Source organism: Oreochromis aureus, linkage group 3 (assembly GCF_013358895.1).
Source record: "Oreochromis aureus strain Israel breed Guangdong linkage group 3, ZZ_aureus, whole genome shotgun sequence".
NCBI classification, from domain to species: Eukaryota; Metazoa; Chordata; class Actinopteri; order Cichliformes; family Cichlidae; genus Oreochromis; species Oreochromis aureus.
Genome location: NC_052944.1, coordinates 17,221,582 through 17,238,736, shown reverse-complemented (window position 1 = coordinate 17,238,736; position 17,155 = coordinate 17,221,582). Strand labels below are relative to the sequence as shown.

General features: G+C 43.1%; 1 protein-coding gene across 1 annotated transcript; it reads left to right on the top strand.

Annotated features, from left to right (window-relative positions):
- The first annotated feature begins 1,305 nt into the window (after positions 1-1,305).
- gba3 (glucosidase, beta, acid 3) lies at positions 1,306-6,271 on the top strand. The gene is made up of 5 exons (XM_031756364.2): positions 1,306-1,531; positions 2,726-2,950; positions 3,059-3,861; positions 4,553-4,676; positions 5,189-6,271. The coding sequence occupies exons 1-5, from the start codon at positions 1,477-1,479 to the stop codon at positions 5,383-5,385; spliced, it is 1,404 nt and encodes a 467-aa protein (XP_031612224.1). The 5' UTR covers positions 1,306-1,476; the 3' UTR covers positions 5,386-6,271.
- Positions 6,272-17,155: the final 10,884 nt, after the last annotated feature.

Genomic DNA, 17,155 nt, shown 5'->3' with positions numbered 1-17,155 from the left:
ATTCTAAACCACATCCGGTCCGCATTTCATAATAAAAGCACCAGCAGATGACTTCCTTTGAGTTTGGGGTATGATTGCGTCTATGTGGTTTATTGGTTGAACGCAAAGGAACTGTTAAAAGTGTCTTTTTTGGATATGTACCTGTTGCACATCACCAAACAGTCCGCAGTTACATGTAAAACTATCAGCATAAGTAATATAGCATTTAAAATATAAACCTGCGATATAAAAATGCGATAAGGGGGCATATTTCCACCATAAAAAATATGGTGAACATAAAAAAATACTGCTGTTGCAGGACTAAAGTGAGTGTTTATGTTTTTCTTGCTACTTTTATTGTAATACACGATCTGTACTTCCACCTCTGGTCGTTTGGTCCAGTTTGCAGTTCACATGAAAGCCATGATAAGGATTTGTTTCTGCCCTGATTCAGACGTTTGAATCTTTCCACTCCACCGAGTTGAGAATGTAATACTCTTGATAATCTGATAGTATTTGTTTGCCCTCTTGTCGCAGTCTATTGTGTTCATTTTGATGAGATCAAATGATTCACTTCATCATATAGAAAACTGTACTACAGCAGTAAAGTGGGCACAAGTCCTTTGCTTATCATTAGAACCCGTGCGAGGCTTAACGATAGACTGTATATGATACGGAGGTGCAGATAAAAGGGCCTAAAGAGTATGCAAAACTACATTGTTGTTATTTTAAAAATCCGGGTGGTGAAATGTAGGCTACACGTTTGTTGGAACATAATAAAGCTAATATAAGTGGGGCTTTTTATCATATATGTTATAACTATAGTTCATTCTGCATTTCTTATGCTATCGAAACAAATACTTCGTCCAAGTTGTTAATTACGTCGTAATATTTGGGTCTTTACTATTTGAATTTACGTTATTTGTTACATTTTTTTTAAATTAATACCACAAACACACACGCAGAAACTCACAGAGTTGCTCTGCTTGACTGCAAAATAGACTTTTACTAATTTACCAAGCTGGCAACAGCCTTTGATTTTATCGCAACCCTCGACTCATTCTTGCGGTGCTTTCAGGTGCACCTCGGATCATTTCTTAATCCCACATTCCTGCCCTAAATTTTGAACATGAAAAGACCGAATCCCGTGAACTAATGTGTTTTTGATTTATTATTATTTAATAACAGCATTAAGCTAGTATTACAGTAGTGGCATTGTGGAAAAAAGCAAAATCCAGCGAGATAATTATCTTCGGAGTTTCTCTTACTGGATGAAATCTTCTATACGTGATTTACGAAACGTCACATCTCGCAGTAGTTCCTGGTCTGTGGACGTTAATGGCTGCAATGCCACATGGAGCAAAAACAAAACAAAACAAAAAAACGTTCGCTTTGTAGGGAGACAAATAGCTTTGTGTATTACATTTCAGATAGATAAAAGCATGACGCGCTAAGATATAGGAACACCTTTGTTTCAGCGTCCTAAGGCACAAAAACATGTTCCCACGTGACTTTGCATGGGGAGCGGCAACGTCTGCGTATCAAATAGAAGGTATGTAAACACAAGTTTCTGAATGGAGCAGTGATAACTGTTATGGAGTGGGAGAGAGAGAGAGGGTCTTTACATTCCGAGAACCTCTAATGTAATTCGCTTTACCGTGACTACTTCACTTGGTAAATATTGGCGCTATTGACGCTGTAACATGCTTTAAATGAGTGTTTGGTGAAACTTAAGCATGTGTAAATAAATAGTAACCATTGCACTGATTATATTGGAGATACAGATAGGTGAAAATTTATTCATCATTTCCTCATTTGTTGTTTTGACATTGGTGTAACAGGGCATTTTCTAATGTTGGTCTAAAATCTCCCACTGATGTTTAGCTTCATGAGATCTGGTGACTAAACGGGCCTTAAGTCTGTGATTCATATAATTTTCTTATTCACCAAACCATTCGGTGACCTGTATGGCCCATGCATCTATGCACTGTCATCATGGAACCCCCCATGACGCTTTCATGCCTATGTGCACTGAAGAATATGGTTAAGGCTGGTTCATCTCTCACCACCATATTACTTTTTGTGTTCTGTGACACAGTCTGATCATATCCCATATTGTCATTGTCAGTCACCTGAGGAAGAATGGCTCTTTTTCTGGTTTTCAATACACTAATGCAACAAAAAACACAGCCGTTTGTTTCCTTCCCCTAACCCTTAACCGGTTGCAGGAGATAGTTGCCCATCCCTGAGCCTGGTTCTGCCGGAGGTTTCTTCCTGTTAAAAGGCAGTTTTTCCTTCCTACTTTTACCATGTGCTTGCTCATATGGGGTTGTCTGATTCTTGGACATTTCTTTTTATTATTGTAGGACCTTTACCTTCCAATATAAAACACCTACACACGACTGTTGTTGTGATTTGGTGGTATATAAATAAAACTAAGTTGAATGTGTTCCTCTGATCACTGTGTCTGCCCTTTACTTGTATTTCTCCCCACATTTTTTGAGTTGTTCCTTACATTTGTCACTCATTTGGCACACATAAAAAAAATTATTGGCAGACTAATACAGTCTTTAACACACTTATGTAATTAGATGAAAGTAAATAAATGCTAGAGTCGATGACGTCTTAGATGCTGTCACAATAAATTCACGGACACTCTTAAAGCCTCAGAAGGAACATCAGAGTGATATTTCTATATATCAGCACTTTACCTGTTTTTCTGAACAACCTTTACGTGCTCGCTCAGGTGGCTGGCAATCGGACGGCAAGGGACCGAGTATCTGGGACACATTTTGTCATGAGAAAGGCAGAGTGTTTGGGGACCAGAATGGAGATGTGGCCTGTAACAGCTATGAACTGTGGGAGAAAGACCTGGAGTGTATCCAGCAGCTTGGACTGACACACTATCGCCTGTCTTTCTCCTGGGCCCGCCTCCTGCCTGATGGGACCACGCAACATGTCAATCAGAAAGGTATTTTCATAGACCTGAAACACACATGCTGGAATTAGATCCAGGCCTATTTGATGGCTTTAGGCAATTGTATCTCATTACCCATTTATGGCACTCTCTGTTCAACAGGTGTGCAATACTACAACAAAGTGATTGATGATTTGCTAACCTCAAATGTCTCACCGATGGTTACCCTTTACCACTTTGACCTGCCTCAAGCTCTGCAAGACCGGGGAGGCTGGAAATCACCTGGTATAGCCAGCCTCTTTGACAACTATGCTCAGTTTTGTTTCCAAACATTTGGGGACCGTGTCAAACTTTGGATCACTATCAATGAGCCACAAGTGTGCGCCAAACTGGGACACGAAGACGGCATCCATGCCCCAGGGTTAAAAGAGAAAGGCACCGCTGCCTACCTGGTAGGACACAACATGCTGCGGGCCCACGCCATGGCCTGGCACAGCTACAATTCTCGCTACAGGTCAGAGCAGAAAGGTGCCGTGTCTGTTGCCCTCAACAGCGACTGGTATGAGCCATTAAACCAAGGTTGCCCCGAGGACATTGCTGCTACTGAACGTGACCTTGCATTTACACTGGGATGGTTCGCCTGGCCTGTGTTTGTTACCGGTGATTATCCAGAAATAATGAGATCTGCTATAGACGCTCAAAGTAAGAAGCTAGGATACAATGCAGCCTCAAGGCTCCCCAGTTTCTCCAAGGATGAATCTGCCATTCTGGGAACTGCCGACTTCTTTGCGTTGAACTACTACACGTCTCGCAAAGTCAAACCAGGAGGAGGTTGTGAAAAGATGTTGTGTATGAAGGGTGACAAAGATACAGCGGAAGTTTTGGATTCATCCTGGCCCATCAGTGGACTGTCCTGGCTGGCTGTAGTGCCGGATGGCTTGAGGAAACTCCTAAAGTACATTAAGGTAAAACTTTTTCTTAAAAATCTTTTTTTTTCTTTTGGTTACAGTCTGTGTGGGGCAGCCAATCAGAAGAAAGTTTCCTTAAAAAGTGGGGGGAGGGAGTATAAACTGCTTGTTTCAGATAAATGATTGACTAAGATAATTCACCAGTCCCAGCATAACATAAATAAGGATTATTTTAAACTGTGAGCCATGCACAGCTACTGCAATAGAGTCCAAAAATGTAAAAATGAACAATTTTACACTAATCTATAACACTAAAAATAACCCAAACCAAGGGCCGACCAAATTCTTTCATTACAGTTTGGATTCACCTTGCGGAAAAGTAAAGTCGGTGCTCAAAATGAATTGACCAGCAACAAGATAGATCACCTTCAACCGTACGAGGAGAACACTGGCATTTGTTTAGTGTCTCACTATTGATTTTGCATGCAGCAATCTCTTTTCGACACCTCCAGAAACACACTGATGCTTCATTAGTGCTGTCACATTGAATGAAACAGTTACTTTGCTGAAAAGTGTTTGCAAACGAGCAATTTCCTGCTGTTGTGACTTGTCACACGCCATTAGTCTGAGCCTGGCACCGTTGAAACGCAGCTGAACGGCACACTGTAGACCAATCTGTCTCTCCCTGGAATGCCTGACAGGCTGTGATGCCTTGTTTGACAATAATATTTGCCCTCTGACTTTGCAGGACACTTTCAACAACCCAGCGATCTACATTACAGAGAATGGTTTCTCTCAGGTGGGGCCACTGCAGATCGAGGATGCCCAGCGCTGTGTGTATTACAAGGACACCATCTCAGAAGTGGCAAAAGGTAATGGCTAGTAAATCGGGACTGCGTAAATCCTGCGTATTTAAAAAATTAAAAGCATGCGAATCTGGAAAATAATGGTTAAAATATCATTTTAATTCTGCAGCTTCTCCAAATTGACAAATTTAGTCTTGTTTAAAACAAAAAACATTTATTTGGTCTGATGTACCTTTAATCTTCTTGCTATCATTTATCATAAGTTTGGTTTCCCAAGACTTTTTGTGTCGTATCAAAAGGTTTTTATTCACCTCACTTTCAAAGATCTGTTTAATGTTTGAGGTTTATGAACAGCAGTTTTTGCTATATATACTTTTTATAATGAAGATAAAAAGAATAACATAAATGAACATACATGTCCGTGTTTTAATACATAAGCCTGCTAACAAGTGCAGTGGACCTAGTAAAAAACAGGTTTTTGCTAGTACTTTAGAATGATCCTTTTGTCACATATCATGTTACTAGTCATGGTTTAATTAGATGGCTCTATGTAACTCCTTTCTTCTGTCCTTGTATAGCTATACAAGAAGATGGGATCAACGTCCGTGGATATTTTGCGTGGTCCCTGATGGATAACTTTGAATGGACCGATGGATTCAGCGTTCGGTTTGGCTTGTTCCACGTGGACTTCAGTGATTTGAGTCGAACTCTGTACCAATCTGGACGGGAATATGCAAAAATCATCTCAAAATCCCGATCTGGCCAGTCTAAATAAGAGTAGCTGGAAAAATGTGCGTTACTACGTGAATTATGGACATGCTTTTGTTTTCAAGAACTGGAGTCAAGAATCCAGATTTTTTTTTTTTTTAAAGTATTGCCTATGAATTTTTTTGTAGTTTAAAAAAAAAAAACAGCTGATGAATTGTCTCAGGAGTATAATTTCTCACTCGCCTTTATGATGTGAAGACAGGGACAAAATAAGGTTACGTTAATTCAGTGGTATTTAAATTGGTATTCTATCCTGCTGAATCCCAACTCATTGCAGATAAGGAAGGTTTATACAGAACCAGTGAGCTGTAAGGCCCTCCAACCGCTTCATGGGGCTGGAGAAGAACTTATGAAGAACCCAACAATAATAATGGCATTATCACTGTGAATGACTTTATTGTGCATACATGTATTATGTGAAAGCTGACCTGTTCTTGCGGTCTGTTTACATATTTAAGATCTTATCTTTAGCTTAAATCTACCAGCAAGAGTCATGTGACTGGAATCTGCAAGATATCTTGCATTGATGTCTTGCATTGTTCTCGGAATAGTTGTGGTTCACTAAAAGGTTGAAGGTTGCAGTCTGTAGCTGTAGTGACACAGGTATGGGAAAACATGCTCTGCAGTTTCGCTTTGTGATGTGAAAGGCTGTTTCCTGTTTACAGACGTAACGCACACAGTGCACGTCAGCTTAAGTAGTCTTGGTATATTTAAGCACGTGTGACATGCCCACATGACGATAACAGTACCTGAGGAATGACAGGCGTCCTAGAGAAACCAGTCTCCACAGTTGCATTCCTTAAAATTGCAGGCAATTTTAAAGCGCTATAACCAGTGTCAGTATGAGCAATAATGTGATTATATCAATGAAAGCAGTGATTTATGACCGCAAATTGTCTCAGTGAGCTCACTGAAGACGGTGTCGAGACAAAGGAACGCGCAGAAATAAAGCCTTTTTTCAGTGACACATCAAAGCCCATAGCTTACATTTATTTGGAATAAAGACTCTGATTGAGCAGATGCTTCACTTCTTTGACAAGATTAAACAAATACCGTAGTTTATCTGCTGTGGGGGAAACAAGTATAATTAGTAACCCCTTTTCTAACCACCTGCCCTATCAATGGAAAGGATGCGACATAAGACAAAATGCAGTACTCATCTTAGTTATGATAATGTCATCTGGGTGCATAAAGAGCATTTCAGCACACTCAGAAGGCATGCCAGCTGAAAGCAACAGATGTCCTGCCACAGGAAGTGAGCATAACACAATTTGTGTTCCCCGGACAGCTGTGCAAATGAACTACTTTTAGAGGGAAAAACCAAACAAGGAAAACACCCTGAGGCAGTCTGCTGATTCATTGTGAATGGTTAAGGTTAAGGATTATTTGGATGCTGTATTGAGCAAACTATACTGCCATGGAGCTTAATGAGGGGCTTAATGAGCGCTGCTGAAAATCAGGTTTTGTACTGGGGGTGTGTACATGTATCTGATCCAGCTACACACCTGTGAAGGGGAGGACAACCGGAGAAGAAGAGCAGTTTAACAGCATCTGTTTGTGAGCCTGCAGTGCCACCTCGTGGTGCACAGATGTAGTACAGCGCACCTCAGCGTGTACTGCTTTTTATGTGGCATACAGTGACGTGCTGCTCTCATTAATAAAGCGCATGCATCTAACTACAATACATCATATATTTAATACAATTAATATTTATGCTCCGACGTGAAGGAAAACGCCATTTATATTCTGTGTTGGGAGACTTTGTTTGCATTAATAAGCATTGTGTATCGCGACATCCAGTTGGCTGTGCTTACTGTTCTCAACAGATGTGAATAATACCCTCGTGGCCCTCCTCCATCTATGTCAAGCCGAGTGAGAATCTCCTTTGTCTTCTGATGAATAACAAGCTATTGTGGAAACATGAATAATGCCACTGCCGCTCGGATTAGAACTTCTTTGCAGGCTGCTTTTGAGCACAAGCTTGAAGCACATTTCATAGCATCTGAACGCTGACAAAGTTCACGCAGCGTCGGCGGCTGTGCCGGTGGTCTTGACGGAGCGGAAACGTCGAACTCGTCAGGTGCAAACACACAGCTCGATAATTCCAGGTGAAATTTCTCTCACCCGAATTTTAAGAAACAAAACAAAATCAGAAGTGAGGGAAGTTTGAATCATATTTCCCATGATTCTTCACTGCAGCCCATGGGCAACATAATTCCCAGCTATGAGTTGATTAGTAATTCCAGCACCTGTCTCCCAGTATTGATGGATTCCATCTTCCTTTATCACGGCGTCGAGCTAGCTGCACGGCTGAAAGAACCTGCACTGCTGCCGAATTGATTGAATGGAATACTGTATGAGCAAGAGGTTACTCTGCACTTAGTGAATGTTGAAATTAGCCATTTATGTGTGTGTGTGTGTGTGTGTGTGTGTGTGTTGGGGTGGAGGGGAATGAGGAATAATATGTGCCTATTGCTACTTGGAAAGCTTAAAACATTCATTTGCATTTAAATAATTCACACTTGCAGTCTCTTTAATAGCCCAACTACGAATATTCAACTTCAATTCATTACAGCCAGCGGAATTTATTCTGATTAGGCCGTGATGTAGAAAGTCACCGAATAAACCATTTCTAAATGTGCCTTCCAATTAGGCGCCAAATATATCATGTGTGTAGATAAGTTGCTTTTGACAATGAATTAGCACGTTTAATTGTAACATTCAATCACATTCCCTTGCAGAGATTTACCCCGAGGAACATTCTGGCAAATTACCAAGTGGGACCCATTTGTATTTGACCAAACTTAACTCATTATGTTTTGACAGACACTATGAAATATTCAATAACTGGGAAATTCATTTACTTATTATAAATTAGCTAAATAATTTATCCCCCTAATAAACTATCTTCATCGTGAATTATAGGAGAGGCACAATCTTGGATCGGTGCAGTGCTTACAGGTGCAAAGGCTATGACTTCTGGCAAATAATTACCTTTTTCTATTTACTGATTACCCTCATATGCATATTCCCCCCTGGAGAAATGGTATAATTAGATTGTTGCTTCAATATCAAGATGAAGAGACGCGAGCCACTCCCTTTCTCTGGAGCGCAGATACAAATCTCTTCCCTCTTTTTCTTTGTCTGGGTCTCTCACACTCAGCTGGTGAGGGACCCGCGAGAGCCCCAAACCACCACTCAGCCTGTCTTCATGTCTCCTCCATCCACCCACCTACCCACCCCCTTCTTTCACTTGCTCTTTTTCACTCGCTCTCTCCAGCTCATCATCTTCCCCTCTCCTAATCGCATTGCTCATTTTTCCATTGACGAGTGAGTATGAGAGGGGGGGGGAAGAGAAAAAAAAAAAGCATCACAAACTTTCTAAATCCCATTGACCTACTTCGCCAGACATTTCACTGGGAATTCATGTTAGTGCAAAAGAGTTAGAAGAAGAAATGTTTTCTCACTCCCCCCCTCATCTCTCTTTCAGCTGGAAGCCATTTTCCTCGCGTCCCGTATTTGATCCTGCGTGAGCACTAGCAGTACATTATACAAGTGGATAAACGCCTTACTGTGGCATAACCGGCGGTTTGGAGCCCTGTCACCACTTTTGACAGTGGCGTAAGTAGCGTGACATCGAAGTTATGAAAAAGCGCCTCTTTTTTTTTTTCTTTTGGAAGGCCTCGTCTGCGATTGATGAATTTGGCGGCGGAGACGAGATTGAGGGGGATGAATACTGCTAGGCCTGGAAGACAGGAAGTGGAATTATGACAGACCCATACAGAGAACTGAAGCAGGGAGATGAAGAGAGAATAGAAAGAGAGAGAGAGAAAAGGCAATTCAACTCATTTCTTTTAAGCCCCTCCCTGAGGGACTGGAGATGACCCTGCTAACGTCTGTCAAAATTCTGACTCCCTTGAGTGCGATGGCGCTGCATGATGGGAGGGGGTTCGCAGACCTGCCTGAAAAATTGAAAGCTCTTAGAATATTCAGCTAACCCTCTGAGCTCAGCTGGGGGTGGGGATGGGTGTATGGGTGTGTGTGTGTGGTGGGTAAACCCAGCGGTGGTGGCAAGAGAGACCCCCCCACCCCCCCATGTGCGTGGTGGCCAATGAGCCGAGTACCTTGTCTCGTGGGAGTAAGAAGAGAATATAAGCGAGAAAGAAAAAGAGACAATTTATGGAACCTTTAGAACCAAAGTGAATATAGTTCTCAGGCATGGATCCAAGCCGGGAGACTAACGATGTGGATATAACCTCGTGCTCCCAATATGCAAACATGATGTCATCAACAAGGAAAGAGTCAAAAATTCCTCCGCCCGAAATCTCTTTGAAACTTAATGGACAAAAAATGAAATAAATTAAGAACCAGCGGGTCTTACCTGTCAGAAACTATTGAAATGAGTACAAGGGGAAACATATTGAGCTTCATTCAACATTTAATTTGGCATTTCATGTCCTATGTTACTCAACAATCCGAAGAACTATTTTGGGATTATACAACCTGGATCTTATTTTCATAGTTTGGCTGTGTTATCATTCACTTTATTAATGATTATCTTTACCGAGTGTGTTGCTTAGATCTGGAAACACATTGACGTATGAAAAACACCCAATCCATCCTGATCTCACAGACCCAGCCATCATTTTCTGATTACCCCAGCTTGCACTATGTAATGGTTCAGGTTCTTGATCTTTGACACCTGTCAAATCAGTCTCAAAGCACCATGCATAGACTGTATAGAAACATAGACATAACCACTTGGACATCACCAATCACAAAGCTTTGAACTGACTGACAAAAACAGGACATTACAAGTGAGGAGTGAACCTAAGTGAGAAACCAAGAGACACTGCACTCTCATACCGTACAAGAAGTTGACATTTTCTTTGTGGGATTTAAAGAATATGATGGGCAAATGCAGCTATAACGATATCCAAACTTTGGTTTAGATAATCCTTTGTTTACCCCTGGCTAAGCTGCTGGCTTGTTTGCGGTCTGACAGTTTGGTGACTTGCAGCCGTGAGAACTTGAAAAGAAATCCCTTTATTTCCTGAAACAACAAGTGGTTCCTTTTACAAAAAAAAAGGCTTTAAGTTCAGGCGAGAAGATGAGGAGAGAGCATAGGCACGGGGTGCTGAGCAACAGTGTGCATGGACTAATTAACTCTAAGTGTTGTACGACATGCTCCCTTCTCACCCGTGTTGTCACTCAGGGTTTGAGTGGCACTAATGAGAGAATTATCTAGCCTCGGACCCTGGTAATGCATTCAAATGAACACCAGCTGACCTGACCTATGAGATGGCTTTTTAATCTCACCACTTAATACCAATCAGACCTGCTTTCTCATGTGCCCACACTGGGAGGGCCCTCTGCTCCAAAACGCTGCCATCCACTTTTTCTTTTTTCCCCCCACTGTTGATCTAAGGGAAAGCGTTAATTGTCTTGGATGACTCGAGGGCCTCTGTTGATATTATGCAGAGAACCTCAGGTGTGCAGGATAAAACAGGTGGATAGGGCTTCTAAAGTGTTTGCCGGGCATCAGAATGAAAGTGGCGACGTGCACGCATGCAAGTGTGTGCGTGTAAGCCCCTTATCATGAGAACCCAGTTGAGGATTAAGAAGGTTAATAAGGTCATGAGTTTGCAACAGAAGTCTGCGACTTACAATAGAGCCTTGGCATTGTTGGATTACCATAATCATCATCCATTGGTGCCCAAACCTGTGACTCAATTGTTGTGCTCACTGTGTTTCCAGATGCAATACAAATGTTCTGCAGGGGTGGGGGGTGTGGTGGGGGGAGTGGGGGGTCTGGGGGAATTTAATAATTACCTGCTGGTATTACCAATTTAAGCATTTATACTTGAGCAAATAAGCCTGTGTTTCTAATTGGATCAAAGTATTTTCAGTTTGTTGTCTAGCGAGCTTAACGGCGACGGTGTGTTTCAGCCAGACAGCTCTGAACTTGTGGGCAACATGAGCAATAAGCCCTTTCAAGTGTTTGGGCTGTAGCCGTTTTTGTTTTGCCAAGTGCTCGAGGTAACAAATAGCAGATCAGCCAGAGTTCAAGGCTGCTTGTGAAATGGTTGGTGCGTTTCAATGCCTTTTGGGGAGACTTTTATTGTTATAAATCTTGTGGCGTGCTTGGAACGTGTACGTTTGAGTGAGTCTGCTGGTGTGTGTGTGCCGGGGAGTCTTAACTCAAGCATGGGTGCGACGTATATGCTCGCGTAAACCTTGCAAACTTTCAAACAGAAGAGCACGCTATCGGTCCGCACCCGCCCCACCCGCAACCCGCCACCCGCAGGAGCAGCAGAAGTGTGTTGAGATAGGGAGGAAAAAATATCGATGAGACTTATATACAAAGCTTTTCCACCTCCCTCTTGTCATTAGAATCTATACTTTTTTGTACTGTTCAAAAGCATTCAGGATTTGCCTGAATGAGGGGCAATTAAAAGGGATTTAATAGGATTTTCTTATTGCCGATTCAAGGAGGCGATTCTGATGCGTTCTCTTTTATTTTAAGCAACTCGCCTCAGCTATGTTTATTTCTAAGTTGTACTATTAACTGGGGACTAAGCCCTTTGGAGAGTGCTGCTATCTTGAAAGAAGACCACAGTAATGAGTAGATTGGAAGCCTATAATCATTAAACTCATTCATTTTCCACCCTCTTATTGTATATGAATATTACATTACCCTGATTTCAGCTAGTTTGAATCAGTTCTCTGTGTGTGTGTGTGTGTGTGTGTGTGTGCGTGTGATAGCACTCATTGTCAGAATATTGCGGGTGAAAAGCAGTAATTCACACAGGCCCGCATATAGTACACGTGGCGTTCAATTACATGTTACCAGGTTGGGAGCATTGTGCGGCACGTCTTTACATCATCAGTTGTCACCTAATTGTACAGCAGAAAATAAAGATCTGCCGGTGTAATGTGTCATGCATGTGTGTGGCAGAGTTCCAGCTTTTTGTCTCTCTATCTCAGCCCACAGGCCCATTGTCATGCAGGCGCCCAGGTAACAGGTCCAGTCGTCACTCATCCGCCTGACGGCCGCCGCTATCTGCCCTGACGCTGACTGATGATGGGAGTGTGGGATGGGAGAGTGTGTATGTGTTACACAGTGTGTTACACCAAAGGGGGTAGCAGGCAGGCAGTGAAGGAGGTGCGCTAGATACCACCCTGGCTGAGGGCTGTGTTGGAAGCAAGCAAGCGCCGCTGCATTCACTGACCTTGCCCATGAGTAATACTGGAGCTGGTGGGCACGAGGAAAGCGGTGTCGGTGAGATGGATCAGTTGTCACATGGGTAGTGTGACACTGGAAGAAAAAAGTCGCAATTGGGTGGACGGCGCGGTTTAGCTGCGTGTCATAGCGAGCTAATAAAAAAAAGATGCGAGCAGAGAATTGGAAGAATTACTCTCAAACAGAGGTTGTCAAGCTGTGGTGGGGATTTTCACTGGGGGCGAGTTGAGGGATAGCGAGAGGTTGGAAGCTGAATTAATCTGTTTTATCTTGGAAGTATAAAAAAGCAGGAGTGCTTCCACACTAGCGAGGCTGACAAAACCCAAAATCAAATTAAATGTTAAGTAGAATGGACCAATTTTTTGTAAAAGTAATATGAGGCAAAACAAGCGATTCAAACTAAGATCATGAAAAAGTCTATTTTTGCTCTGGGATTCACTGTCAGAGTAGGAACACTTCACTCTTGTGTGTCCACTACACCTGAGCTTACATCACTTACACTATACCGATATTGGTACATGTCAATATCATCGGCATTAAACTTTGGCACACATATTTTTTTCTGCTTTTAAAGGGCAACATGACAAAAACTTTGGAGACCAGGGCTCTAAAACAAAAGACATTCTTCTTCTAGGTCAATTATGTAGTACTTCAAAAGTACAAAACTAGTTTTGAGTGATGTGACTGTTCAATGGTAACCCAAATGAGCGCTGTTACTTTTTCAAGTCAATGATTAAAGGCTATAGGTCATACACTGTGCATGCATACACATAGAGAACAATCCCACCAGAGTGGAAAAACAGAGTAAAAACAAACCAGCTAAATACAGGAATCCCTTGAGTTTTTAATTTTTTTTGGTTAGATACTGACTTGAAGTAGATTTACGTAGTCTTGAATTCTGAGTGTCATCTTTTGTGTTCCACTTATGAATTTATGTATACTGTACATGCAGATTCATGCGCAAGTGGACTATAAATATGCGCGCGGGTGTGTGTTTTCATGCATCTGGCGTCCGGGAAGATCAATTTGTCCCCATCGACGTTGTCTTGCCCTCTACACGTGAAGCGAATGGAGGGGGGAGGGGGAGGAGGGTGCGACGAGAGTGGGACGAGTGGCGCGCGCTAAATGGATGCGATGCAAATGGCACCAGAGGACATAGGAATCAATTTACCTTATTGAAACAAATGAGAGCAGCTCAGCCCTTGCCATAGCGTGCCTTCTTTTTTCTTTTTTTTTGGCTGCCCCCATTGTTATTGTAATTAACCCGCCCAACCCAAATCTCAGACCCTCCCTTTCGCAAACATATCCAACCCCCCTAAACAACCCTGCTTGGGTTCCCTTTTACCATAATGAAAAAGCCTTTGAGGTGCGCAGGTAAAAATGTAGGCGCTGTAATGGTGATTCATAGCCCCGGGTGACATGCTAAAAGGCATGGGAGATCTGCCGAGGAAAGCATTTAGGAAAGGGTATTCCACGTACTAGCGCCAACACCCCCACTTCAGCACAACCCTACAATGACTGTAAGTCAGTGTAGGTTTATGAACACCCCCTCTCTCTACATTCACACAATCCCAATAACCAAAATGGACTTTGTGAACCATTGGAATGACCTTGGAGGTAAGTGGGCCAAAGTGCTGCCTATTTCATAAAGTGAAGTGTGATATCCAGTTGAAAATTTTCCATTCTTTCATTTGAGGTGAGGCCACATTGATGACTGAGCTCTAATTCAGCGGTGTGGCATGAGCATTGTGTAGGGGTCTTGGGGGATGGATCAATAGTTAGAAAGAGCGATGGGGTCATGGTGGAATCAATTCCCTTGGACAAACGACCTCCAGCTGCCACCTGCACCTTCCAAGCCACCTGACACCTGAGGCGATCTTTACTGGAATGTCCTCTGCTGAAATGCCACAGGACCACGGGTTGCTGAGCAGTCACTCATGCAGGGCTCCCAAATCAAGTGGTGTATGCAAACTGGGTCTGCTTGTCATCCGCGGTGAAAGGCCCTGGCTCAGCGTTACTACATAAACAAAACTCATGCACCTGAGAATGTCAATTACCTCCTGCCTGCCCCTCTGGACGGCCCGCGTTTGATGGCCAAATTGGGATTAATTTGGGGAAGATGGGGGCCAGTGTAGAGGTGACACTGTGTCATTACACTTCAAAGAGTGAGAGAGAGAGGTGCCTGTGGCATGGAGAACAGGAGCAGTGGGCCGGCTTGATTGTTCCCCCATTGCCCCGCACGCCATTTTGCATAAGCTGCAAAAGGCGCTGATGAAAACAAGTGGCGGTTTCAGGTCGGAAGCAGACACCCAGAAAATGAGCTTTTTTCCCCCCTTTCTCTCCTTACCCTTCTGCTGGGCCGCATAATTCAGAAGAGCCATCTTGTGGAAATGTCATCGTGTGGTGGCGATGGAGCAAGCAGTGTGACAGAATGCTGTAACGCCTCCTGGGCTGGGGCCCTGGCCACGCTTGCTACGCCCGAGTCGGCCTGACCTTGCAGGTGCTGATATATGCAGCCACATTGGCGTCAACAAACGGACAATGGGCGCCTTGTCTTTCCGGAAGGTTCTAGCCGTGGCCAGCGCAACTTTTCCTTCTGCTTTGGGTTCATGGTGAGGTGGTGCATATTTCAAAGAGAGGCTGTATATGTTTATTCGCTTGAGGATATAGATTTCTTTCCCTTTTTTCCCTCCTCCTTTTCTTTTTTGAATAGAGGTCAATTCCCCACTGTGCATTCTTTTTTATGCACCCACTCCCTATTCTTCATTCATCTTACCTGCTGACACATCTGACAACACGCTGCTGTATTATCATCTACCAACCCCCAGCTCTATACCCTCCACAACAACGCAGGGCCGCCTCGACTCCTCCACCCCTTCTCTTTCTCCTTTAGAAAACTGATTATAAATGGTCAATTTGAAAATAGACTGGAAAGTCCCCAAGGCTGCTTGCCTTGTCAAATTGAAAAGGGACAAGGACAAGTCAGTCGACTTTCTCACTGTCCTGATGTTTCCGAGGTGGGTGCACGGGAGGGAACATAACAAATTCCCCCCATGCGGCGAGCAAGGCGATGGCGAAGGATGACGAGGGAGGGTGGGGCGGCAGCGAGCTGAGGATCTTTAACATCTAGCCCTCAGCATTTATATCACAAGTCTCCACAAAGACTCTATGGATCACTCCAGTGGGCTGGTGTTGGCAGTATCAGGTAAAGCCATAGGCTGTCAGGGAGTATGCGCTTTTCATATTTCACTGCAGACAGCCTCCCCTTCTCCCGGCCTCACTCACAGCAGCCTTTTGAGGATAATATCTTCAAATCTCTCCTTGCCATGCTGAGAGGCTATTTTTAAATAGATATTTATTTCATTTTCTCAATTTTTCTTCCCTCCCTCCCGCCTGTCCTACAGGTATAGCTTTACTGCTTTGTGACCAGTAGAGAAATCGACCCAGAACGGAGAAATGCTGGTGGCGTGAAGGTAGTTCTGTCAACACCTATCTACTTTGTCTTTCTCCATTTTCCTCTTCCATATAAACAGAGCTAAAAGAGAAGAAAGAAATAAGAAAGAAAAAAGAAATAAGGCACTGAACATGAACTTTTTTTTTAAAAATTGGCCTTGGTGCATCATCCCATTATGCTGAGGTCTCATCTCATCAACAGACCAGAGTGAATAAATGCTTGATTTTATGAGTCTTCCCGTGATCTGCAGTGACTTTTTATGTTAACAATAAAGTCCCTTTTTGATTAATCACACCGAGATGGAAAGCACCCTTTGATATAGCCGAGATGTCCATTGCAGCACGATTCATCAGAGGAGACCTTGCAATCAGATGGGACGTGTGCCTTTTTTCCCCCACCACGTATCCCCTCTCTCCTCAGAATACATTAGAGGAGTGTGAGCAACGGAATCATCAGATACCAGGAGGTGAATTGAAGTGGTCATGAACCTAGTGTCAAACTCAAATAGCTGAATGGCAATAGATAAAACAAACAAGGAACGTGAACTGCTTGCAGAGGGAGGCGGGGAGCCGTGTGTCGCACTGTTGAGAACTTTCACAGATAAGGCCCGCTAGCCCTGCATCGCAATTGGGCTTTTATCGAGCATGACCCATGCTGAAAATGTAACATATGACCCTAAATTTATGTATACCATGAACTTTCTCCCCACGTAGCATGGCAGTTATATTTCATGTTCAGCTGGGAACTGCTCTGCTTTCCCCCAGGGAGCACAGTCCTCTTGACCCACTGCAGAAAAAAAAAGGTAACTGGAAATTTGCGTGCTGTGACTTTCCCTTTCGAATAAATGCTACTATGTGACCACGCTTCGTGTTGAATATTGCTCGGGCAGAATACTCAGTAAAGCATGTCCAGTCAAAAGCATTTTGCTCACTTCCTTCTATATTGTTCAAGATGGGCTTCATAAATTGACAGCCTCTCTGTCTGTAGCAATATTACTTTCATGTTTACCATTCCAGTAAAAGAATGTTAGATAACAAGACACTACGACCCAAAGCTTTAGTATATTCTCTCCCCCGACGT

Excerpts from the sequence above, each read along its gene's own strand:
- gba3 (XM_031756364.2), top strand. The coding sequence starts at position 1,477 with ATGTTCCCACGTGACTTTGCATGGGGAGCGGCAACGTCTGCGTATCAA. Across the intron at positions 1,532-2,725 it reads GTCTGCGTATCAAATAGAAG|GTGGCTGGCAATCGGACGGC; the intron begins GTATGTAAACAC and ends GTGCTCGCTCAG. Across the intron at positions 3,862-4,552 it reads AACTCCTAAAGTACATTAAG|GACACTTTCAACAACCCAGC; the intron begins GTAAAACTTTTT and ends CTGACTTTGCAG.